Consider the following 26,568-nt stretch of genomic DNA (forward strand, 5'->3'; position numbering starts at 1 on the left):
ATGAAGCAGGACTGTCATAAGACCAGGAGAAAGCATTTAAAGTATTTTGTATGTTAGACGTCTCTATTTTGTAAGGAGTAGGAGATACACGATCAATTTCAGATATATCTTTAGATCTCCTGCAGAACTACTACAGAGCCAGTCATTCTGTACCTTCTATTTCTGCTGTTGTCTGTATTTACTTACTACATCCTGGTAGCGTGGTCTATTATTTCAGACCAGTCCATCGAGATGATTCACAACTTCTGTCCCATCCCCAAGAGTAAATTCAGACTTTAATTCAAAGTAGCATGCTTTGGATCTACTGCAAAGTTGCAGGATTAAACTGTGCTAGTAGTAAGTAACTCATCTGAAAATAATTCAAAAAATTATTTTCACAGTAGTAAAGGAAAAAGTCCAAATATGATAACACTGAAATAGCAGTGACAACAGAAACACATCAACAGTATTTGTCTATAAATATCTATAAATATGTATAAAGACAGAACTAGGTTTTAGAATTAAAGACACTGATACACTGCTCCAGACTTTTACTTAAACTCTTTTTTGAAGAGGAAGAGTTAAAAGACAGATAATATTTGCCCTGGTTATAAAGGAGTTGATTTATCTTCCAGTATTTCATCTGGAGTTTAAAACTTGTAAGAAATCTGCTGCATTTGCAGGCAACAGATTTAATTGGAAAATCGTTTAATTTGCCAAATTGGAGTGGGGGAGTCCTCCTCTATCAACAGAACTTAGAAAATGTGAAAGCATGCAGAAAGGCTTAAGAACAATAAATAGCTATGAAGAGACACCAAACAGATTTGAATCAGAAATAGAATACAGATTTTCAAGAAGTAAAAGCAATTAAACACTGAAACATGCATTAAGGGAGTTTGGGAGGCAGTTCTTCATTGCCTCCAGATGAAAAATGAGTGCCTGTTGCAGTGCGAGCACTAGCCATGTGTAAACTGCAGGGCTCCACGCAAGGGTTAACAACCTGCACACCTGCAGCGAAGCTCTGTTGGAACCAGTATTCTGTTGTTTTACCAGGACCTTTCAAATTTAAATTCTGAATGATCCTGGAGAAAAGCTCTGTTCAAATGGATTCATCTGGCTCAGCTCAGCTGAGAAATAAAAGTTCATGTACTGACATAGCAGAAACTGGCAAAATTAATAAAACAAGAATCAACAAAACAATATTTCTAGAGTGAGGGATAGAAATAAATATGGCAAATACAAATAATAAGTAAACACACGCAAAGCATGCTAATTGTTGTATATGCATCATAAAGTAGAGGTGAAATTAAAATGAGCAACGTTAAAAACTCAAAGCTAACATGAAAGAAGTAGAAGATTAAAACTGCAATAGAAAGAATAGAAGGAAGATTAAGAGAAGGAGATTAAACTGATAAAGAGGATAAAGAATTAATGGGCTGAACAAACAAAAAAGATACAGTTGCTCACACCAGCCTTATCCCAACTAACCTGTACTCCTAACTTCAATTAATGATGATTAATGATGTTGGTGGCCCCAAAGCTCGATACCGGGGCTGCTTCTAATTAACATCTTTATTAATGATCTTGATGAGGGGATTGAGTGCACCCTCTCTAAGTTTGCAGACAACACCGAGAAGGAAGGAGTGTTGATCTGCCTAAGGGGAAAAAGGCACTACAGAGGGACCTGGATAGACCAGGTCAATGGGCCAAGGTAAACCAAATGAGTTTCAACAGGGCCAAGTGTTGGGTCCTGCATTTTGGTCACAACAACCCCAGGCAACCCTACAGGCTTGGGGAGGAATGGCTGGAAAGCTGCCTGAAGGAAAGGGGCATTGGTGTTCTGATGGACACCAAATATGAACCAGCAGTGCACCTAGATGGCCAAAAAGGCCAGTGGCATCCTGGCTTGTATCAGGAATGGTGTGGTGAGCAGCACTAGGGAAGTCATCCTGCCCCTGTACTTGGCAGAAAGTACACTGAGTACTGTACAGAAAGGACACTGAAGTGCTGGAGCAGGTCCAAAGAAGGGCAATAAGGCTTGTGAAGGGCTTGGAGAATATGCCCTCTAAGGAGAGACTAAAGGAACTGGGGACTTTTAGTCTGGGGAAGAGGAGGCTAAGGGGTGACCTTATTGCTCTCTTCCAGTACCTGAAAGGTGACTGCAGCGAGAGCTGGGCTGGTCACTTCTCACTGGTGACACGTGACAGAATGAGGGGAAATGGCTTCAAGTTGCGCCGGGGGGGGTTTAGGTTGGATATCAGGAAAACCGTCTTTACTGAAAGGGTTGTTAAGCACTGGAATAGGCTCCCCAGAGAGGTGGTTGAATCACCATCCCTGGATGTGTTTAAAATCCATTTGAATGTGGTGCTCAGGGACATGATTTAGTAGAGGGTTGTTAGGGTAGTATGGTTAGGTTGTAGTTGGACTCGATGATCTTTAAAGTCTTTTCCAACCTGAGCAATTCTACAATTCTATGATTAGTCCTACCTCTGGTAGTGCCTGCAGTTTACTGCTGGAGTTTTTCAATCATTTTTACACAAGAAAATGCATGAAACATCCTTACTTATGTGAAAAGGCTTCTTGAATGTGTTTTTGATGCTGCACTGATAAAAATAATTTCACCAGACTCCACACAGAGAAAAGTCCAGCTTAGTTTGACTGCTGCTTCAATTTTGAGCTTGCTGGGCTCTTCATGAAGATGAAGAGCAAAAGATGACCAGCAAAACTTATGTTGATGTTTACTTTGCAGCTAACAGCACAACTAACTGAAGCTGTATACTACAGCTTGAGTTAGGGCCATGCATTAATGAACAACCCAGCCATGCTGTTCACTGTGTGCAACTGGTGCTATTTTGTATAGGCTGTTTTTCACTTCTGCTTCTGCTCCTTCTGCATCCAGTGGAATAACCCAAGTGGCATACGTTGTGCCCAATGGTCCTTCTTACCACTGAGTAAAAGGACTCACGTATTTTAAACAATAATTTCTTGTGTTCACAATTTATCAGGCTTTGCTAGCATGGCAGGTTTCATCTTTTAAATTTTAAAGACTAGCATAAAGTGAAGAAATACATGCGGAACTGTCAAAGAATTTTTAAGTTTAAAAATTGTTTAGGATAATTACTCCAAGAAATTTTTTTAAAGAAATGACATGGGCTGCAGGTTGACATGGTTAAGCAATACCATTTTAATGTATATATTTTACAGACAGATGCCTTCCAAGTAAACAGATGACAGACTGTTTTCTTACCTCCTGTGTGCCGGCCTCTGGGTCCGTCATTGCAATCACTGAGAAATCCCCGTATCTGTCCCCATTGGCATCAATGGACACCTGCCCTGCAATGCCTAAAGAATGGCATGTGAGGAATTAGAAAATTAATTAGTTAAAATACTGAGCCTTTCCAAGGAAAACAAGAAAACAGTGGACAGGTTTTTACAGACTGATATGACAGGAAATCTCATCAGTCTCCCAGCATTTTTGTTGACATTCCAAAAGAAATTGTAATTTCATCTCGGTGTCTGCATTCCTGAATTCTTAACATTTCTCCCTTTTAAATATCAAATGTGTGAGCCTGTTTGGGGAATATGTGAGAAAAACCTAATCCAGAAAGCTGGCATACAAGAACACAAATACATTTAATGTGGATTATTTACTGAACTTCTAGTCTTGAAACATCTATCAATGCCTCAATAAGGAGAGGCCAGCTCCTGTGTGGCAGAGAACTCAGGGGCACAGCCCTATGTTCTACAGACTTACAGAGTTGCTGCATGTATAGAGCCAGTTCAGAATTGTTTCCACTTGATGGGATACTGAAGGAGTGAGGATAGGAGGCATCATGTGTATTATGTATGCATTAAATCTTGCATTTGTTTACACAGGATTGCCTGCACAATATGTTTGTGTCTCATAGTTTAGATCCCCAGTTCATTTCCTTCTTTTACAAGCCTGAGGGAAAGATCTGATATTCCCTCAAGAGCAGCTGCCAGTCTTGCTCTACAGACTTCAACATCATTCAGTCTTTTAAAGCTACCCTAACTGACAGATTATGGCATTGTCCCAAGCAGCCCTTCAAAGGATGAAGTCACATTCAAAATTCTGCACGTGAAATCATGTCTGAATCCTGATGATTTCAGTATTTGTTTTTGATTAGGAGGAATAAATTAAACTTTCATTATGAATTTTTCTAGTCTTGAAGCACCATCTCTGCCTTTAACTACTATTCATATTCCAGGAAACTCCAGGAAACTTGGAATCACAGACTCATAGGATACCTTGGGTTTGAAAGAACTTCAGGAGGCTTCTTGTGCAACATTCAGTTCAGAGCAGAGTCAGACAGCAATTCAGAATGGGCTGAATTGCTTGGCTCTACCTGGTTTTGAAAACTTCCATGGATGGAGACTGCACAACATCTCTGGGGCAACCTATTGAATGTTTAACTGTCATGATGAAAATACATTCAGTCTGATCCTCTTGTTTTGGTATATGCTCTTGCCTATGATGAACACGGCTGTGTTTTTTTGCTGTGTGGGGTGACAGAGCGGTGACACTGGTTGCCCAGAGAGGTTCTGGAACCTACTCCAAAAGCCACCTGGGCATGGCCCTGGGCAACCTGCTCTGAGTAGGTTGAGCTGGGGTTGGGTCAGATGGATCCAGAAATCTGCCGACTTCAGCCACTCTAGGATTCTGTGTAAATCAAACAGGTCCTTGAAACCCATCAAAAAATACCTGTTAGCTCTGATGAAGCTCCAACCTAACTATAATGAAGACACTCGAGACTTTGCTGTTATGCTTTGTCACCCTAGATATTCTAAAATGTGATCCACCACTGACACCAAATACAGCCATTTACAGCAGTGCAAGTTAAACAAGTGTCTGTTTACAGCCATGCTACACCAATTACATGACTGAGCCAGGCAGTAGAGAAACAGCTTCTCAGTGACTATTAATCAGAAGAGAGAGATCAGGTACTCAGCCAGAGGATAAATTCCCTTCAACATACCTAAAAATAGTAGATATGTAACAGATTAACACACTTCTATTTATCTTTTCCCTGTTTAGATGCCAGGAGTGTTTCAACCTACTGTGATTTTCAGAATATGCAGTGTTCACCAAAACAGTTACTGTCAAGCATGTATTTTTTGAATATAACAATAAAGCAACTGGACAACTGCAAATTTGATTACTGCAGGAATGGAGTATTCAGCTACTGAATAACTGAAAACGGCCACCACAAAGAGCTGCAACATCCTTGGCTACACAGCTGTCTGGTTTCTAGATCTGACAGGAGACTGGGACAGACACCTTCCTGGCCTACGAAAGACAAGATTGGATTATTAGAAATAAGTACTAGAACTTGCAGAAATAAGTACTAGAACTTGGAATTCCTATGGGATTTTTAATGGGAAACACTTGTATGTTACTTCTCCATCTGAATCAAAGAGTATGAAATTTTAACATTTCCTGCAATGTTCTTCCTTAAGAAATGATTTTAGAAATTTTTAATTCATGAAGAACTGTGTTTCAAGCCAGGTAGGAGAATTTTATCTGGGCTCTCTTTATTTCATTATGATAGATACTTACATATAGACAATTTTGTTGTTTCTCAGAGGATATTACAAGGAAAAGAAAATATTCTCCACAAAATGTTCCCCACAGTCATATCATGGTGTCTCTGACAATTAAGCACTAAGAAATCATTTGATCACTTCAGCCATATCCTTTTCTAAGCATACAATGTCACCCATGCAGATGTGGCTGGCAGAAGTATATGCTGCAGGAAAAAGCATCCTCACCCTGCTGGATTTCTGGGGGGGAGTCACCTAATTCAGAGCAAGCTGTAAAATGAGGTGCCCAGGCAATTAGATATCTAGATGCCATCGGTTGAATGAGTATCCTTAATGCAATCAGAGTTCTGATTGTCAAGGCCTACAAAAGCAACTTACAAACTTTCAGTCCTGCAGTAGACTCTGCTGAGAATATAGAATTATAGAATTATTTAGATTGGGAAAGATCCTTAAGATCAAGTCCAACCATCAAACTGATACAACCAAATCTCCTTTAGCATTGTACCACATACATGTGGATGGACAACACTGCAATTCACTTCAGAAAGGAGCTTAATGGTAGAACAAAGGATGGCTTGCAAGACGACAAGTTGAAGATCTCTTTCAAAAGCAGGTTTATTTTTGTAAATTATACCCAGGCATTTTGACCTTTTCAACCAAATCCTCTCAGCTCACCTAGACAGCTACATTTTCGAAATACCTTTGACAAGTCACCCAGAAACAACAAATTGGTTTTCAGAAGTAGGGGAAGAGAATATGTGCCCCTGTCAGATTTTACAAGTCAGGTGTGAGAATCAGACACACAGCCCACATGGAGCACATAGTACTATAAAATAATGGTATGGGCACAACAGCTGGTGGCTATTTGGAGCATAAACGTGGGCAAGAAAACAGGCTGTGCTGGAGTATCTGTTCACACGCAGTATAGCCAAACCATGAGCACAGTATAGCCTAACCATGAACTGTGTCCTTAGACAACAGAATCCATCTGTTAAAATTGTGTGTTTTGGGAAGTCATAAGTACTTAAGGGAGGTAGTGGCACATTCAGCAAAATCTCCAGCTTATGCAGGGCTCTTTATGGGATGATTGCAACCACTGTAATTTAAAGCAGATCTTATGTTACCTTAATCCATGCTGGGGGCCATTCTCCCTTTTGGTTAGATCACCGTTTCAGAACAGAAATAAGTTTTGGAGCTGCTGTCCTTCTAGCCTTCCTTCACAATGGCCAATGCACTCTAAGAGTATCTGGCTACCAAGTTTTTCTTACACGTTTAATCATTCACTTCTTATCTAGGGGAAATGTTTCTCTCTCTTAGGGATTTCCATAGGAAATCTTGCCAATTATAAACCAAAAGACTATTTTGTGATATTGGAATATTACGAGATGAATGAGAACATTACATGATGGATGAATCCAACGACATCATACTCAACCTTCAATTTATTATTATCCTCACTTGGCAAAAGCTCTTGCATAGCTTTGCATTAATGGTGTGACATTCATTTGCCAGTTGCACCACAGAATCTCAGCCTACAGGATTAGTAGTGCTGCTGCCTCCAAGATAACATGCACAGATCCTGAAATGAGGAAAATCCTTCCAGGGACCAAAAGAGCCCTGGCAAGAAATAACAACAACAAAAAACCTGGCACCTCCTTGCCCTGATCCATTCCCAGGCTTTGAGATTAAAAAAAAAAAAAGGTCAAATGGAAAAAATGAGGGAATCTCACAGCTAGTAGATACACAAGAGTAAAGTGAGCAGTTGTAATCTTTTCAAAAACAAAGAAAGAGCCTGAGAAAATTATTGGTATTTCTTTACAACATCTGTAAGGGTCATTAAATTGTTAGGAGTTTTTAAGCTGAATAAGACCTCTAGGGTCAGTGCAAAAAAAGTTCAGACTGGTAAAAAATGTGAGCTAGTCTTAAAGATCTTTATAGTTTCACACAGATATCTTCCTCTTTCTTAAGAGTGGAACAGGCATTGGTCCTTATTCTGCACACAACAAAGACCTGATTTTTTTTTAATTTTTATTTTTTTAATGTGAAAGCTGGCTTTCTACATGTATTCTTACCTTCATACGTTCTATTACGTGTTTGCTGAACAATTTTTTCCCCGTCTTTCTTACTGAAACCAAACTTCAGGACTTCCTGTAAAGCCAGAGCATAAAGAAGAATAGCATCGTGGAATCCTTCCACAAACATGTTCACCTAAAAAAAAGAAGAAAAAAAAAAGCAATGGCAATTGACACATGAAAAAGCATGTGTTCCCAATGAAACAAATTATTTGCAGAGAATCTCCAAATTAATTAAAACAACAAATTTGGCGTTTTTTTTTTTTTTTTTTTTTTTTTTTCTCAACTGTGACCACATGAAGGAATGCCTCTCAAGGAAAAAATGGGAGAACAATGAAAACAGCTTTTGAAAAGAGTTAACCACTATCTCCTATTCCGAACATTCAAAATGTGCTTTAATATTGTGTCTGAATATTTCCGCAGATAGAGAGAAAATTTTCTGATCCTGGTTGCTATGCCCAGCCACACAAATTCTGTGGTTGACTGTGAATTTCTCTAAGGTGCTGAGTGCCTTCACCCCATAGCCATAGCACTGAGTATGATCTTCTCCCGCTGCACAGAGTCCTTAGCAATTCTCTGCATTGAATCTACCATGAATTTTTTGGAGCACGCAACTAGTGGATTCACTTGTTTAATGATTACCACTTCCATTTCTGGCCCCTGTTCAGCTGAGCATTTCTCCAATAGCAAAGGAACAATGTAGGAAACTGTTTATCCTCTACAGTAATGCATTCTCTGAAACTGCCAATAGAAGTTTCCTTTTATTTTTTTTTCCACTAAGCAACATTAACAGAATGAACTGTTGCTTTCTAACTCACATAAAATATCAGTGTGCCAAACCAGCTCTGTCTCCCACATGTCAACACAAGCAATCCCGTAGTTCTTGGTCTGCATCATGGTGAGAAACAAGTTAAAAGCAGAATGCTGCCGAAACATTACAGGTTTGTATGCAAGAGTCTGGTCTGCTTCAGTGATGAAGCAATTAATTATTATTACCAGACACATGTGGCTTGAGCAGCCCAGGTATTTCTGTTGTGTAGGCAGCAATTCACATCTCAATCAATGCATTCTGCTGGCTTGGTGTAAAATAATTCAGAAAGATTTATCTTTTCAGCTGGAAGAATAAATGTTGTCATTCACTCATAGTTTCTCTGCAATGGAAGTTCCTAATGTACTAAAACTAGCACAGGCCTAAGTACAGATTACACCATATAATGGGGTCTCTTATTGCCATTTCCAGGGAACACACATTTCTGTAAATAATCTGGACAGAAAGACTAAGCTTATCCTCCACAACAGCACATTGACAGAATAAAAAATATTGCTAAATAAAGTTGCTAAATACTCAAACTCCCACAGTTTTAGTTAGGCACTGAAAAAGTTAAAAGATAAAAAACATGCAGACAGTTAAGTAAATAACTGCCCCACAGATAAAAAGCATTACATAGCTGATTGGCTGAGCTGAACTAACCAACTCCTGGTAATGTAATTACATGCAAGACATTCCTTCACTCTTAAACCAGTTGCCAACAGTAAGGAGAATTTCAGAATTATTTACTGATAATACAAAAGTTTATATTTCTCTGACATTTAAAATTGGACTTTTAGATAAATCTGGCCTATGTTTCATTAAGAAAATGCACCGCAACTACAGGGGAAAAACCAATGGTGCTACCCAAGGCACAGAACTACTTAGTTCAGTCTGAGAGCCAAAGACTAATTGGCAGCTGCAGCTACTTTGACCTGAAGAGAAAAGATGAAAGAAAAGGTAAAAGTCAGGCTTTTGGTGGAATAACAAAAGCTGATGGACAGAGTGCACACAAGGACAAGCTTTGCCAGCGAGGGGGGATAATATTTCAGGATTAAAAAAAACAAAACAAAACAAAAAAACACCCACAGAGCTCAACAACTGCTTTATATGCCAGCCTCAGAGCCCAAGTGGCCAGTGGATAGTCAAACATGGGCTTTATTGACGTGACACTCATTCTCTTAGGGAGAGAAATGAGTCCATCTAGCTGCTTTAGCTCCCTGTTGGGTGATTTACAGCTTGTGGCTGGCATCAATTTCAAGGAAAGTTATTTTGTCGCTTCCTTTGTCCATGGCAAAGACCTCTCAGTATAACACAGCAACCTTCAAAATCCATTTTGTCAGCTAACTTGCTCGATCTCCCCTTGCAACTGGCCTGAAAATCCTCCTGCAGATACTGCAGACTTGCCAGTTAAGTGCTGGCAAATCTCACTTGGCAGTTTGGAGAGCTATTGCAGCAGACACCTGCTTTGCCTCTTGCTCAGAAACCCTCATATTATACAGGAAAAATCACACTGAAAAATCATCAGAAGATCATCTGTTCCATCTCAAAGCTTTTCCTGCAAAAACCCCATCATTTTACCTTTCATTATAAAGCAAGGTTAAACTGGTAACCTATATCATTTCACGTCTTTTCCTAAAACAATACTATTTAATAATTATAGCTCGAAAGCACTTCCAATTAAAGCTCTATGTTGGGCATGCTGACTACTTTAATATTATTCCAGTAACATTTTCAAGCACCAGTTCTTGAAAGTAGACATAGCACACCATGAAGGGCATAAAGTTTTCTTCCCTTTCACCTTACTCTATCATTTATAAGTTGCCATGCTCCTATATAAAGACAGGGTTGCAGGATGTGCAGGAGTACTCTAACCTATAGTGTACGTGATACTTGAAAAAGGAAGAATCTTACAAAGATCAGTAACACTGAAAGTTTTTAAGGGCTTGTTGTTCATTCTCTTTTCTGTCTGTCCAGAGTTCATTCAGGTCCATTTTGCACTCCTGTTCAGTTTTGACTAAGATTGTTTACAACAGACCCCTCAGAATAAAAAGAGTGCAAAGACTGTGCCAGACTGTGCATGATACCGCTTTCGATTTACTAGAGCAGTGACCCAAGCCAGATAGTTCCAGGAGTTTCTTTTTGGACAATAATAACTCTGAATGTTACCATACCTCATGCATCTCATTGGTACGAAGGCTTTTCTTTACTATTTTCCATTTTCTTTCTTAAACATGACTTTTGTTTTACATTTAGTCTGAATTTTGGCTATCAGAAATGATTAAACAGACTATTTTCTCTCAACAGTTTTTACACTTTTTGGCCTGAGTTTATTGGGATTCCAGAATATCTGGCAGTAAGAACAAATACTTATCAAAAACAAACCCCAACAATCAGCTCAAAACCTTCCTTCCTTCAGTGCAAGAAATACACAACCATGAGAAAAAAGATTAAAAAGAGCTACAGGAATTCCGCATTTTGTGTCAAACTGTGAAGTAAAGTCATTGTGGAGACATCCTCACAAGTTACTTCAATGTCCCCACAGTAACAAATAATGTATAATTCAACATTAGGCAGGCCTCGGGATGAAACTACACAGATTAAAAAAAGGCACCAATATTAATATATTAATAGGTATATTAATATATACACTAATCTCATAAGTAATTAAAGCTCTAATAAAAATATTTTTGATAGGATTTTCCATTTTGGTTTATGCTTTTAATTTTGTTGTTGTTGTTGTTATTTTTAATTAAAGCTGAGCTTCAAATGTTGTGACTGTAATTTGAACATCAGGTCTATTAAAATAGTGCTGGCTCCAATCCCTACTGCACAGCAAAGCCACCCAACCATGCGTGTCATCAAGCAACTCTGAACTTCTCTGGAGGCTGCAGTATAAATAAGTGGAAGGCCTCTGCCAAGACATATTTCCTGTTACTTTTACACTTGATTCAGGGTAAAAAATAACTAATGAACAGATCCTTTCTACTCTAATTAACCATATTCCATCAGAAAAGAATTAAAAAAAAATCACAAATAAATTTTACACAGTTCAAAGTTATATAATTCCCCAAGCAGCTATAGTGTGACCACACAATCCATATATACCAAGGTGTTAACAACATACATAGCAATGCAAAATACTACCGACATGGAAGACAGCCAAGCTGAAACTATGCAGGACCTATAATTTTCCATATCCTGCTCTCTTGACTGTTAAGTAAGGTCATTCTCTTCCATCTGAAACTGCCGAGTTCTGAATCCCAGTAATTAGAGTAATTTATACCACTTCAGAGCAAGGTGGGGAGGATCATCATTACTATCTCTCTAGTGCAAAAACAAATACCTAGCGTTCCCCAAAGCAGATGTCTGAATCTACCTCCCAGTACATTCACAGGGATTTTCCAGTTGTTGGACTACTGCCCCAGCCAGAACCAGTGAGGGCTCCGCAGGAACTGCATGGGGCATACCCAGACTTTTTAATCCTTCTTCAGCAAGTCAATTGTAACCACTATTCTTATTTTATGAGTTTTTCCAAGAAACCCTCATGTAGGTAACTTTTCTACATCCATTTCTGGATGCCTAACTCTGATCATCTTCTGCTGAATGACTCACAGTCTAGCAACACACTCTTCAGACAATTTTTGAACTGGAACTTCTATTTGCTGATATTGTGCTATTGTGTCATAGGTGCTGTCACAGCTATAATTACAGAAACCTGCCTTCTTCAGACATTTCCTCAATATTAATTCACAACTGGAAAAGCATGCATGGCATTATGCCAAATTTTGGGCAACACAGATGTAACCAAGGACAAACTCTCAATGTAGTCGCCAATACCAATTCCGTGTAAATACTTAAGCTGGCATGTGCTCAAAATGTCATTATACCAGAGCTTAGGACTTGGTTTTCAAAATGACAAATAATTTTCCAAAGCCTCATTTGTAATTTGGGGCTGGATTCTACATCACATCTTAGAAGATGATGAGCATTCCCAAGTGTGAGGAGATGTCATATAGCAATAAATCATCCTGCTTACTTTATTCAAACACTGTTGCATTTCTCAATGGATCATGAATTCAGTCTTTTACAGGAAGGCGATGTGCATGCAGAAATCCAAATAAGCCTTTTTATACAGAGGTGCATGCTATTCTGTTAGAGAATTCTGCAAAGTTAGGGTCACACACTGCTTTATAATTACAGGTTAAAATATCAACCTTGACAAATTATTAGCATTGCAGTTGAACAAAACATCACTTCCCTTTAATCTTAAGAAGGCTTTTTCCAAGAAGACTGCTTGCTCCTCTACATCTCCTGGTATTGGTACAGTGGTGATGCTGACTGCACTGGAGACAGAGATGTGAGCCTCTCTCTAACGCATGAGACAAGAGTTTTCAATTGAAGTGTGAGAGAGAAAACACAGGTGGATGAAATAGGAGTGTGATTACCCCTGAGACTGAGCAGTGTAATGTAGCAAATCTGCTACTGACTGCCAGCATGAAAGAACCTGAAAACATCATTTTAAAAGATAAAATATTTAGACAGATCCCAGCTTCTATTGATTCTTGCAATTGCATCTACTCTCAGTTGCAGGAGAAAGGGGAACAAACTTCTCTCCTAGATTTTCTTCCTGCCCAGATCACTAGCTAGGGCTGGCTTGCTGTGCCAATCCCTTGTTCCACCAGACAAGGGGATGCTTCCCCTGACTTATCACCTGCAACACAGTGAAAAATTGCCACCCACTTCAAAGCCTGATGCAAACCAGAAGCTGGTCCACTGTTCAACAAAAAGGTCTGCTGAAATAAAATAAATGTATTTTTATTTTCTTTTCATTAATTAACAACTAGTGTCTGGGATTTACTTAAAAAAAGAAAAAGCCTCTAATTTCTCATAGTTAAGGGATTTTGTCAGTTAAGTTTATTTTCTTGGTAGGGGAAGAAAACTAACCACAGAGCCATCTCTCTGGTCTTCTATCTCCTCCTCATTCTTTATGTTCTCTTCCTTGTTTTGCTTAATACCCCATTCTTGAAAAACTGGGAGATTTACTTACTGTCATCCAGCCAGAGCAGCCACAAGCTGCTCTTTTGTTTCAGCAGTGAATTGAAGCAGAGACCTAGTCAGTGCTATACTGCAGGGGAGCCTCACTGTAAAGCTTTGGTGTTGCACGATGCTGCCCAGCCAATGTATAAGTGCACAATGGAGGAGCCCCACCATCACGCTGCTTCTGAGAGTTGCCCATTGTTTGCTTATTTATTGCTTGCAACCCTCTTGCATCATCATCTAGGAAATAGCTTTAAACACCTAATGACTGCTGCCAACAGGCCGCGCAGAGCGCTTTCCAGATGTAACCCAAACCTGCTCTTTCCATTAAATACAGGCACGGGAATCTCCAGCTCAGCAGATTAGATAGAGCCTTACAGTCAGTGCACGTAAAGGCGCTCTCACTGTCGCTGCTTTGCATGAACTTTGGACCAAACCCTGCGGTCTGACATCACCCAGCCCAGGACTCTCCACAGATCTCCAGGAGTAGAGACAGAGCACAGGGATGGCGAGTGAGAACTGCCCCAATCTGGGGATTGGGAACACTTCTGGAGACAGACTTCCCCCCCTGCAATCCTCTATGGACTTTATTCCTGGCTCTGCCAAACATGCACACTGATTTCTTCAGCAAGCTGATTTCAGCCACTTTACCACTCTGCAGTTTGGATTCTACATTGTGTTTTAATGCTATTCTCGAAAGAGTACAACTGCTATAGCCGTTATGCAGCACTGCTTTGTACCAGAACTGAGCTTCTTCCAGAATAAACATTTAGGGGAATTTTTCCTTTATGTATACTTCACATACACAATATTCATGTATTCAGCTTTTCTCCAAGGACTTCAAGCTCCCTATTAAGGTGGAATCAGAGTATTGGATTCCCATAGCTAAGGTAGAATACATCTCACCATACTCACAAGAAATTTCTAAACATTAATGACCAATACAAAGGATCTTTAGCACACAGAATTATATAATCACTGGTTGAATGCTGAAAGGATGTTAACTGTAAAAGGTATAACTGTCATTTAAAAAATTTGACATTTATAGGATTTCCTGCCTTCTAACAAACAGTCCTTCATGTGATGAGTTACAGAACTACATTCAGAAGTTATACTTCTACTCACAGTGGCAAAACATGAGAGATATTAAACAGGCTATTCTTCTCAGCACAGAGAGGAACACATAGAAATTAAAACATGCTTGTCATAAAGAGACTATTTTAAGGACCCCATTGGTAGTTCAATGATAACCTGTTCTACAGTTGGAATGAATGCTTACATTTTAAGCTAGCATTTCATGCAACAGATAGGACAATTTAATTGCAGATAAACATCTCATAACCAAAACCACACCAGTACTTTCATTACGTATTAAGTTTTAAATGCCAATGAGTTAGCTTTTCAAGCAGGAATATGTTTCAATTTTCAGGATGACAGAGTCACTCAACTGAAAAAATCAGTTCCACTTGCTAAAATAAGCTAACTAGTTTAAATAAATGCAGAGCTAGGACAAACAGGAAGGACATTTTTTGTTATCTGTTTATCTTTGTGCAATTGTTTGGAGTTTTGGACTTCAACTTTATCACCAAACCACAAAAATCACAGAAATATTTTATTTCCTATAATAGGAACTCTCAAGATCACATCAGTTCTCATGAAAAACTCAGGCAAAAACTGCTAAATCACTGTTGTGGAAACTCAGGTTCAAACTGAATTTACCTGTGGTACAGTAGCTTGTCACTGTGTATGTGTATATACTTGTATACTATGAGGGTGGGCTGGTAAAAATTAGGAAAAAAGCCACATGAGTTTATCACATTTACTACTGAACTATAGAAGGAAAATATTTTTTCTGCTTTGTAGCAAGTTAGCAAAAGCTATCCAACATGACATTTGCTTTAAAAACTATTTTAAGGTCTGGATAAACATGGGCCATTTAGGCACAGCCAAAAGTGGTGCTTAGCTCAAAAGTACCCTCAGAACTAGGATTAGACATTTAAGCTCCTTACTCAGTACTAGGTGAGGAATAGGTACACAAAAATAGGATTCATAAGCTTCAGCACAGTGGCTCACCCTTGACTTCCACCTCCTTGAGAAGATGGAGGACAGTCAGACATGACCCCATTGCTCTCACCCAGGCGAGTAACAAACTCCTTGCAGCATACAAACAGTAGTGTTTAGAAAAAAAAAACAAGCAGACAATTCTTTCAAATCCCTTGTTCTTTTCATCTAAAAGTCCCAGGGCTGCAACAGCTTTGCTGGCATGAAAGTAATTCATGATTGCATCCTTCCTTGGCGGGAGCCTGAACTCTGGCCTTCCCCTGCCTGGCACCAGCCACCCATCTGCAGTGCACTCTGGGGCATGCATGCCCTGGACCAAAACTCAGGTGCTGGGAGAGAAGTAAATCATTTACCATTAAATACCAAGATAACTGGGCATACTGACTTGTAAACCTCAATGGCACGGAACTAATGCAAAAACCCCCAGGCAGCTATTAATTGTTTTCATTCCAAATACTTTAAAAATAGGTGACTTATTTTTGTTATTTTCCTTCAGATACTGAATACCTGACAAAACACGTTCAGCTGGCTCCTTAATCTTTCTCTGCATGTGGGGACAGCATTCAGGCGTGGGGGCTGCTATGTCCCCTCTACAGTTAAAAGATGTGTGACCTTGGAGGATAGGGTCTGTCTTAGTGCTACTTTCAGGCAGTGTAAGCTTCCAGCCCTTGGCAGTGAGCATGCCAGTATAGCAAGAGCTCACAGACATGTGGCATTACTGATTTCCACCTTTGTGAAATTTCCTGGAAGACTGTCACTTGAATGTCACAGGGTACCCTTCTATTCTTAGGGATGGATTTTGCAGTATCAGTAGCTCAAATGAGTACAGGAAAACTTGGCTGAACAAACTCTGCATGGGATCTGCCTCTGGGAAGGCAACAGCTCTTTTGCCCTGCAGCCCTTAAAACAGGAATGCACAATTTAGGTGTTGAAGAATTGCCCCTTTCTTAACATCCCTAAAGAAAACAAAATACTGCAATCTTTGCCCTGTATAGTTTTCTGTAGCTTGAGGTGAGACATGCAGGTGTCCTTGTTAGAACACAGCAGGCAGCTTCCAGCCCAGGACACTGCTTTTATACCGCATCTTGCTACAAGGAGCATCCCAACATGGGACACAATTTATGCAGTTTATATGAATTTGTTGTTGGTTCTGGTATTTTTTTCTTTTTTCTTTCTTTCTTTTTTTTTTTTTTTTTTTACCCTTCAAAAGAAGCTTTCAACCCAGTGTTACTTTCACAATTTACTTAGGGAAAGTGGCAGATAAAATCTACTACCAGCAAAAAAATAAATAAATAAATAAAATAATTTAAAAAAATCAGTTAGCAGAGGTCTTTCATTTTCCAACTGTCATTTTGCACGAAGCAAAAGACGTAGTTTTTTTTCCTGCATTCATTCAAACACCACAGAGACAAACTTGTGGACTACTCAATATCAGTAGCAAAATTCCCATAAATTTAAATAAAAATAAGACTTTAATGGAACATACTAGCTTTTGGATCATTAGCAATGCAACTAGCATGCAGACACCTTATAAACAAAAACAGTTTATTAACTTTGCTAGGAGACATATTTTTCACACTTTATTAGTGAAAAATAAGGTGCATTTCTAGCAGGTTCTTCAAAGAAATAGTGCTTTGCCTGCACATGTCTCTGTGTCTGTTTAGTAAAGTGGAATGTGAATGTCTGTGAAACTAAAGTGAAAACACGGGGCTATGGAAAATATACAACATATATATGAAGATCAATTCTAAACTTCTACATTCCCAAAGAGTTTAGATGTTACTATTTTCAGGTATACCTACAGTTTTATTTTATCTCATTCGTAGTTTGTACAGCTTCAAAAATATGCTTAGGCAGACTAAAAAATTTAAACAGAAATCTACTGGAAGAGAATAGTAATTTTTTTCTTTTCCTGTCTTTTATGACATCTGTTAACTGCAAATAACATACTATTACACTGTAGTTTTCCCTAAGATTCCAGTGTGGAAGACAGTGATCTTTCATATTATTGAGAAACAATTAACTTCAGCCAAAAAAAAAAAAAAAAAAGTGTCTGTTATGTTCACAAAAATTAGCTGTTCAGAGATCAACCCTGTTCCTTTGGAAATTAAAAAAAGACTCATTAATTTCACAGGGTGAAAAGCTGGTCTCAAAAATCCTAAATATGTTTTACAAATAAAATCATCTTGTTAATAAGCTGGCATGTGAATCCATTTCTTTCTGGCTGCTGAAAGCAGCTTGTGGTTTGCTTTTATTCTTTTGAACACAATTAGCAAAGCACTCCAGCAGCTGAATAGACCTATTCATTTGAACAAATTATTCCCTGGCAGAGTTTTAAAAAATCTCCCCCAAGCTCTCTCCCATTCTGGTTCAGTCTGAAGAGACACAAAAGCCTGCCCTGTCGTTAATCTTGCCTGGCTATGTCTGAAAAACACAAGTGGGACATACACTGCTGAATACATTACATTTTTACCAACTCTCTCAGTGACACCACTGAATTGCTTGCTTCTCCCAGCGCTTATCTTAGTTGGTATACAATCCTAATTAAAAGGCTGACGTAAGGAATACACACAGGGAAGAGTCTGGCACGGATGTTGTGGATGGGATGATAAACTTTATGAGCATAGTTACCTCCCACATAGCTTTTATAGTTAACAGTTGGAGCTTGAACAGTTCTGATGCTGATCATTCCTCATTTCAGAAAACTAAAACCAAAAAATAACAGACTTGCCCTTTCTAAAAGGTAGTAGCATCTCGCTGATCTAATTAATCTATGTAGCTCTGACTCTGTGCTCATTCTTTCAGTAAGATTTACATGCAAATTGGGCAGCAGATCTCTCCTCCTGCAGCCCACTTTCAGCACTGCAAAAAGGTCTGTGGGTAGGATAAACCCCACGCATTCACCCAGCAAACAATAGTGTCATGTAGTTAACATGGCAGAAATATTTAATTAGTTGCACTTTCAGCTTTTAAATGAGAAGAAAAAACAAGCCATGGGTGGTCTGTAACCTCAGACGAGCAAATATCCCAGGCTGTAAAATCATCCCAGCTCAGAATACAGGTTAGATTTTAAAAAAGTGTTTATTGAATCCTAGGCCTGAGTCAAGAACAGAAGATGCATTAAGAACTTACAAACTGCACCATACTGCCAACTCATTATGTGTTCATCACTATTTAATAAAAATGGCTTATGTATACTTTAACTGAAACACTATTTATTCATAAACATTTTTAACTAGAATATCTGTTGGGAGTTATGTACATACCAATTCAAAGACAGTTTCAAATTTTTCTGTCAAGTAAAAGCACGCAATTCCCATTGCTGCCTAACCTAGCTACAGGTCTGCAAGCAGAGCTATTCCCATATTTTGCTGTTAAACCAAGGGTCTCAATTGCTCCAGAAAACCCAGGACATGTTGCTGTTAATATCTTGGCAATAAATCAACATTGGAAGCTGATTAAAATGCTGTAAGTGTAACAACATTAAAGCAATTCTATTGTCTCTATGCCTGAACTCTGTATCTGAACAGATTTTTGGAAAGAATCCCACTTTGGGTATATTTTTATAGAAAGCAGCCTCTAAGTAAGCAGTAAATAAAATGGTCGGGCTTTCTACCAAAAATGTGGTGCTTCTTGAAATCATGCAACAGGATTGTGCAGGCAGGGAACACTATCCTCTACAATTACTGACTATCCAGATAATTATAAGATAACTTCTCAGAACCTTTTCATATCCCTTAATTTCACTGCTGTTTTGTTAGAAAGTGTTTAAGGAAACTTCTTCCTACACAACAGAGATTCCCTGACAGAAATTGCCTTTTTCACACCTTCCTGCTCACTCAAAAGATGTGGACCCTTTTACTTTTCCCACCATCACAGTGCAACACCCCTGCAAAAACACCAATTTCTGTCATGGAAAAGATGCATCCAGAACACATTTCCTGATTTTTTTTTCCACTTATTTCTGTGTGATTTCACAGCTGGAGATGAGGATGACCAATACTCTCTGACCTGACAGTCCTCTAAGGGCCACATGTGTTCTCCAGTCCAGCAGTTTGACAGCTGGTGTTTTAGGACTTTGCCCCTTCTGTCTCCCTTATCTTTTCTTCTGTCATCTGGTTATTTTCCATTTTTATTATATTGTTTTTTACTAGATAATAATGCCTTTAGGATTAGTGTTGGCAAGAGGCCAGGAGAAAATGGCAGTGCTAACTACTTTTATTTGTTAGAGTCACTATGAGATAATTTAGGCCATAGATCCAGGGCCCACTTTTCCCATAACACTGCAAAAATCCACACAGAGAAGCAGAAATACTAAATGCTTCAAATCAAAATTTCTCTGAATTTGTCCTCTTGGGACACAGCTTGCAGAAAAGGATGAGGATTATATTTCAACACCCGCTGATAGGACTTGAGATAGACTGTACCACAGATCATCTTTCCCCACAGGTTTTGATTCGAGGAGCAGAATCCAGCAGAGAAAATCTGTCTTTGTCACTTCTCAGCCCTCTCAGCTGAGTGACGTCTCTCCAGAGAGCTTCCCTTGGAGAAAACAGCTCTGGTCTGCATGCTTAAGGCTAACATTGCCACTTTCCTCTTATGTTGCCAAAAGAAGTACTGCTAATGAGGTGCCTATCCACTACACTCATATCCTTCAGAGAGGAAGGAACTGGCTCTCAATTCAGCTTCTTATTTCTCCTTGAAATGTTTTCCCTCTTGACATGGCAGTAAGACAACTAGTTAAGGGAATATGAGCCATCTCTTTCTCACTGTCAAAACTGGAAAAAAGCAAAATCCATCATAAATGGTTTTGCACCACAAATTTTATAAAAATTCACGTACGCACATGTGTATGTAACTCACCCAGTGTTTTTGTTATGTTCAACCCACGCCCAGTGCTCCTAAGTTGTATTTCCCCACTTTGTTAGAAAGCTGTGAAAAAGCAGGTGTGGGAGAGTTTATTGTATACACATTAAGTATCCAGTATTAGGACGTTCTGCCCTACTTTTCATAACCTCTTTTCCCCATAGCTAACATTGGTAGCTCCTAGATTGGAGCCCAAAGTTCCCATAGCCTCCACTAGGAGTTTCCTGCAAGTCAAGGAAACTGCAGTGTGTGTAGATAAATCATGAGTCCTCCCTCTGTTCTCCCATCCCCTCTGGGAAGTGTTCATAAAGCCAAGTGGCAAAGAAAGAGTGGGCAGACAAGTAGAAATATCAGCAGTGGGTGCCCCATGCCACTGCTTGGCAAAGGCTGATATTTCTGGGCACAGAAGCAGTTGGAACAAGGCGAAAGGCTCTGAATCTCAGGTAGGAAGAGAATATATGACGAGGTGACCCTCTGAGGTAGGCAAAAGGTTGATGCTGAGGCAGTGGGAAGCCAGGCACCCCCGCAGCTGCCTTGAGACTGCTAGGAGCATGGCCAACATATAAATCTGATTATATAAGCAACCACAGCCTGAGAAAAAAAGACTTCCAGCAGCAAGTACAAAAATGTTGAAGGAGTCTGCCCAATAGCCATCTTGCAAAATCTCTCCCTGTTGGCACTGGAAGGTACAATGGATGCAATTCTGCTTGACCAAATCACAGCTCTTACCTGTCCAGTGGCCTTAACTCAGCACCTATGCTGAACTGGCTCGAGGTTTGCAGCAGGCTCCTGTCCTACCGAATAGCAAAGCTTCCTGATCCAAATTGCTTTCTCTCACATGGCCTGCCATCCACAAGCTGGGCAGACAGCATCCTGAGCTCTCAGCAGTTTAAGCTTTCTTTCATCTGGCAAAATGTCACACTGCTTGCATTAGGAATGCCAGAAAACATTACGACTGAGACTCTTCAATGGTGACTGGATCTTTAATATTCAAATTTGCATTTCTCACCAACCACAACCAAGAACAAATGGCAATTTTTCAAGATACATGTCTTGCTAAGTGACATCTGCAAAAAGGCACGTAGAGGGAAAAGGGAGGAACAGTGCAAATTAGTTCCATGCATTGTTCAAAACACATTTAGTAGGTTCTTCAGTGAGTAACACCTTGAACTTGCCAGCTGGGATTTCTCTAGTAACATGAGGCAAAGAATGCTAACAAAAGATTCTCCTATGATGTGAAAGCTCCATTTTTACATTACAAGCCACTGTATTGTTGACGTGACTCAACATAACATTTAAATTAGTATGTTTCAATAAAGTAAATCCACACTTCTGCTCTGAAGTACAAGATGATACCACCACAGGGGAGAGAGACACAATTCCTAAAGAGCTGAGGTAGGTATCTATGCGGAAGCTAGTGAATGGGAGTTTTGTGTTACTTTCTAGAATTTAGAGCATAAATTCCCTCAAGTCTTCCTTTAGGAACGTTCTGGATGTCTCTATCTTTCAGCCAAGACGACAGCTTTCAAGCAAATTCAGCCTTTCTGCAGAATATTAATTTCATAGTCTACTTCCCAGCAACATTTGCTTGAAAAACAGCATAATATACTGCTTTAGTTTATGAGTCAAAATTTTGCCTGACTTCATGGGTTCATTATTCCTCTCTTTGTAGGCATATATGACAGCAAGAAAAGCTTTATCTCACACTCTTTACTGCAGGAGATTCAAGCTTTTTCCCCAACAGCCATTATTCCTAGTGAGCTGTTTGTATTACAGCCCTCCCTTACTAGAAATGAAGACTGATCAAACTGTCTTCAAGCACCACCTCTTTCTTAATATAAATGTTTAGGATGTGCACAGAAATGGCCATAGACAGTGGTGCGCAGACCTAAACACATCTATTCTAGCTGCTACTTGCTTTATCCTCAGGGAAGAAAGAGGAAAAAAACATTGTAGGCAACAACAGGTTTTTCAGAACTGAACACAGCTGTTTCTGTTCTGAGGAGGCTCACTGCTACTTTTTTTTTAAGAGGGCTTTAAGTTACTTGAAAGAGATGCTAATACCTGAAGTGTGTCACCAAGTACTTACATAGTCATCCTCATGCAGACCTTGCTTCTGAACAGAACTTTTCACTTCTAGGGAAAATTTCTCAAACTCAGGCTTTACGGTCCTCAGCAGAGTGATTGTTTGGAGGTATAAGTATGCCTTCTTTGCTTCAAGGTCATGCTTGTCTCCTCTCCTCCAAGAGCCATTTCCTAAGAGAAAAATAGGCACATTTTCAGCTCCAAACTAGCTTCCACTATAGGACCACCTTCCTTTTTCCATCCAAATGTCCCCTTTCCCATACTTTTGGCAGATGGCAGAGTACAAGGAAAAACTGAACCTCCTCCAAGAGCTGGAAATCAGGCAGTGAGGAATGGCTGATGAGAAGTAAACGTGCAAATGGAAAGACAGCTTTACTCCCATGCTGTGCTTGCTTATTTTTAAAGGGTGGGCTGAAGTCTAAATATGATAAGAATACATCTCAGAGCAAAGAATAAGCCAGATTTTGAACACAGAAATTTAAGTTACAACAAGAGAGTGTGGATTTGACCACAAAGTTTTTATTTCATGTTACCTCATTGGCAACAATATTCAGTTCTGGGCAGTCAGAAAGGCTCCAATAAAGTCAATAGTATGACCAACACCCTCAATGGGAGGCAGATGCTATTTCTACTTCTGTGACAGCTCTCCTACTGTGGTCAAGGAGAAAACCACGTGTGCAGCAGCTGCCAGTGCATCATTTTTCTTAAGGGAAAAAAATACTTACAAACAATCAGGATTCTATGTCTGTGCTGCATTTTAGTCTGTTTTTAGTCACAGAAGGGAAATAATTTAACTCAGAATACCAATAAATTAATCATAATTTTAAAAGCAGGACAGTTGACTAGCTGCTACATAACAGAAAAATCCTTCTGTCTAATGAGCACTGATGCTAAGAGGTCCTGAAACCCCAATCTAAATTTCAGTGAAAAAGCTGCCCTGGATCAGATTCTGTGCTATCTTTGCATAAAAAATTAATGAAAGAGAGAACAGTGATAGCCCTAAGCAGTGTGCCTTTAAATACTTAGAAATAATTAAAAACTAGACAATCTTTTATTTTTGGAACAACCATGAGAAACTCCCTGTCATAGCTAAATGAGCAACGATGAAGACTAATACTAAGCTCCCAAAGGTAACCAAGGAACACACACGACCTTGAGATCAGAGTGGATGTGGCTTCTCTGCTTGGTTACAGGACCATAATGGTGTCTGAACCAAAATAAGTAAATGCTTGGGGAACTTTGTGCTTAAAAATAACTAAATGACTTTTTTTTTTTTTTTTTTTTTTTAAAGGAAGATGCTAATGGCATAGTGACAACAGAGTGCAGGTGTCAAACCCTCAGTGATGTTTACTTGGCACTGCAGCCTCAAGGAGAGTCTGTGGGAGATCAAATTCATGTACAAGACCTATCAGGCCCCCCTAAAGCAGGTGAATATTGACTTGTGTTCTTCCCCCAGTATCCCAGATACTGCTGCTGGGATTTTGTTTTATTGAACAAAAACAGACAAACAAAAAACCAACAAGCAATAAAGGCAATGGAAAAATTGCTCTGCTTCCTTAAAGAGTGTGGAGAAAGCAATGAAGAACTTGCATCTCTCAGGATAAAAACTCTTTCCTTGTAGTGATTTTGGATCAAAGGCAGTGTCTGTTACAGAGCACAGGGCAGGGGGACCAAGCCCAGCTGTGCCCTGAAAAATACTCTCATTAAATGGAAACTCTTTTGCCTCTCTTTCACCCCAGAAAAGCCTTACTTATCGCAGCTCAGCATCAGCAAGGATTGGTCACAAGCAGTAATTTTTTTTTTTCCTACCAGCTTTTTTTTTTCCAGCTTTTTCATTCTCTTACAAAGAAACTCAAGAAACTTGACTTGGTTTAGGGTCAAAATTATGTATATCAGGACTCCATTTGTCAGACTGGGTCACACTGGACAGCAGCTATCATCCTGTAGCACAATTTTGCCCTGAGAGGCAGCACTGCTTCCTTCCTTGCCAGTACTCAGTCCTTTTCACTGCTTTCAAAAAAGAAATACATAGGAGGATGCAAAAAGGAGTACAAATCTTGCTGGAGCCTTAAAGCTTGGAAAACCTCTGTCCCAGTTGGGTACCTGCATTTCAGAAGTGCAGCACTTAAAAAGTATCACAGAGACTGTAACATGGAGAGGTTTGCTATGGCTTTGCACTTACAAAGGCAGACTACTAAGAAGAGTGGGTTCACATTAAAAAAATGATAGTACTGTTGGAATGTGAATAAATTTCTGTCTTGGACATTATACATATTTATTTTTAAAAATACTGTCACTGGGAACAAGAAGTTGCACTTGCATAACAAAGTTCCTAAAATAATTTCCATATTTAAATTCCTTCATGGATTGTTTTGTGGGATGTAATCTTGCCACAGTACTTATCTGCAATTATTGCTGTCTTGGCATTAAATGCGTCTGCTCTTATGAAAAATTAAAAATATTCAGAACAGAGGGCAACAACAAACTGCAACACAGTCATCTGAGCTTAAAGGGAAAATGCCAATCGTCTGTCACATCCATTCTTAAATCATGTGCCTCTTAAAATTCCAGCATCTCTTACCACTGGGAACAAGGAATTCACAGAAAATGTCTCTACATTTCCCTACCACATTTGCTTCCTGCATGCAATGACCACCTCAAGTCAGTTTCCAACAGTTATTTTGCTCCTCATTGGAAAAATTCGCAAAGAAACAGAAAAAATGACTAAAAGAATTATTCCATCAGGGAATTTCTGACAACACAAACAGGAGGTAGATATTTGTAATTTATCCCTTGGAAAAGCTACAAGTAGACTGAACTAACTGTAATGCAAAAGGAAGAGGATGCTGAGACCTCCAAGACAAATGGACACATCTCTGTTGGGGGCTTTTGCAACATTGCCTCCTAATAAACACCATCCTGAAATGCAAAACACATTACAAAACACAGCAGCATATATCTCCTGCAGCTGCTGCTCTTACATGAGCAACTCTTGCTCCATGAGGACCTCTACAACGCAGCCAGTCACTCTGCTCACTTCATCCAAGATAACAAAATCACCAGTGTTAAGGTGCAATTCATCTAGGTCATTTCAGACACTTCAGGATGAGGTCATCCAGGGGTGCCTAACTTTCTCCTGTGATTCCAAAAGGAGCCAAGCTCACATGCAGACTTGTATTTGGGATCAGATGAATCACATCTAATGAAATTTTACTCTCTGAGATGAAATAGAGCAATAGCATAGCAGAAAGAAGCACTAGCAGCAGCAAAGGGGCTATATGATCAGTGGTTTCTAGGCACAAGTGAAATCAAGTCTGCAAAGCTCCCACAGTCTACAGAAGGCTTGAAACTTCAGAGTTTTGTGACTATTGATACGAGTAAACCTTTACCTTTTTAGATTGGTCCTGACTGAAGCTGCAGTGACAAATGGTTCACTTATGATACAAGGGATGAAGTCACTCTGAAATTCAGTCAGCTAACAGACCACCTTGACTTGAATCATTGGCTTTGATCTTGCTCTGTAAATTTATCTTTTAGTTATAGAAGTAATTTCCTTATTGGCTGTTAGAACTTGGCACTTCCTTAGCTAATTTAGAAGGTACATATAGTGTTATCTTTGCTTCTTTACATATCTACAACTCTGAATTTAAGCAGTTACACATGTTCATTATAGAGCTTTTCAACAAGCAGCACTGTTTTTTTTTTTAAATGATCTCAGAGATGATAGATGGATAATGAAGTTTATGTAAGAGAATTTAACTTGCAATTAACTGATTCATTAAACAAAATACATCATCTTTTTGTGAATATGTTTTTTTTCCTGTTTATCAGCTTTTCAAGGATTGAAAAGTTCTCCTTCTTTCACAACTCCTCCTGGTTTTCAGTTCAAAATGAATCTATTATTGTAACGGATGCAGGTGGGAAAATATTTTCTCTGCACCTGCAAAAGAAGCTGCTCTGTTCAAAAGACACTTTGACACTTCAACAAAACCTAGTTCCCAGACAGAAACTTCCTTCAGCTTCAGCCATATGACATTTTTTAAAACTGTCAGTAAACACATTGTTCCAGTATTCCCTTCCATTTAACTGAGGCAG

The 26,568-nt window shown here is 39.2% G+C and overlaps 1 protein-coding gene across 2 annotated transcripts in view; it reads right to left on the reverse strand.

The window, feature by feature from the left end:
- NPR3 (natriuretic peptide receptor 3) overlaps positions 1–26,568 on the reverse strand; it is a 47,703-nt gene that overhangs the window by 12,653 nt on the left and 8,482 nt on the right. For both annotated transcript variants that reach the window (XM_085213384.1, XM_085213383.1), the window contains exons 3-5: positions 22,478–22,644; positions 7,614–7,749; positions 3,227–3,321 (exon numbers count right to left, since the gene is read on the reverse strand). In XM_085213384.1, the coding sequence (XP_085069510.1) occupies positions 3,227–3,321; positions 7,614–7,749; positions 22,478–22,644 (398 nt within the window). The remainder of the gene's footprint in view (positions 1–3,226; positions 3,322–7,613; positions 7,750–22,477; positions 22,645–26,568) is intronic.

This window comes from Meleagris gallopavo, chromosome Z, assembly GCF_905368555.1.
Source record: "Meleagris gallopavo chromosome Z, MGAL_WU_HG_1.1, whole genome shotgun sequence".
Classification (NCBI taxonomy): domain Eukaryota; kingdom Metazoa; phylum Chordata; class Aves; order Galliformes; family Phasianidae; genus Meleagris; species Meleagris gallopavo.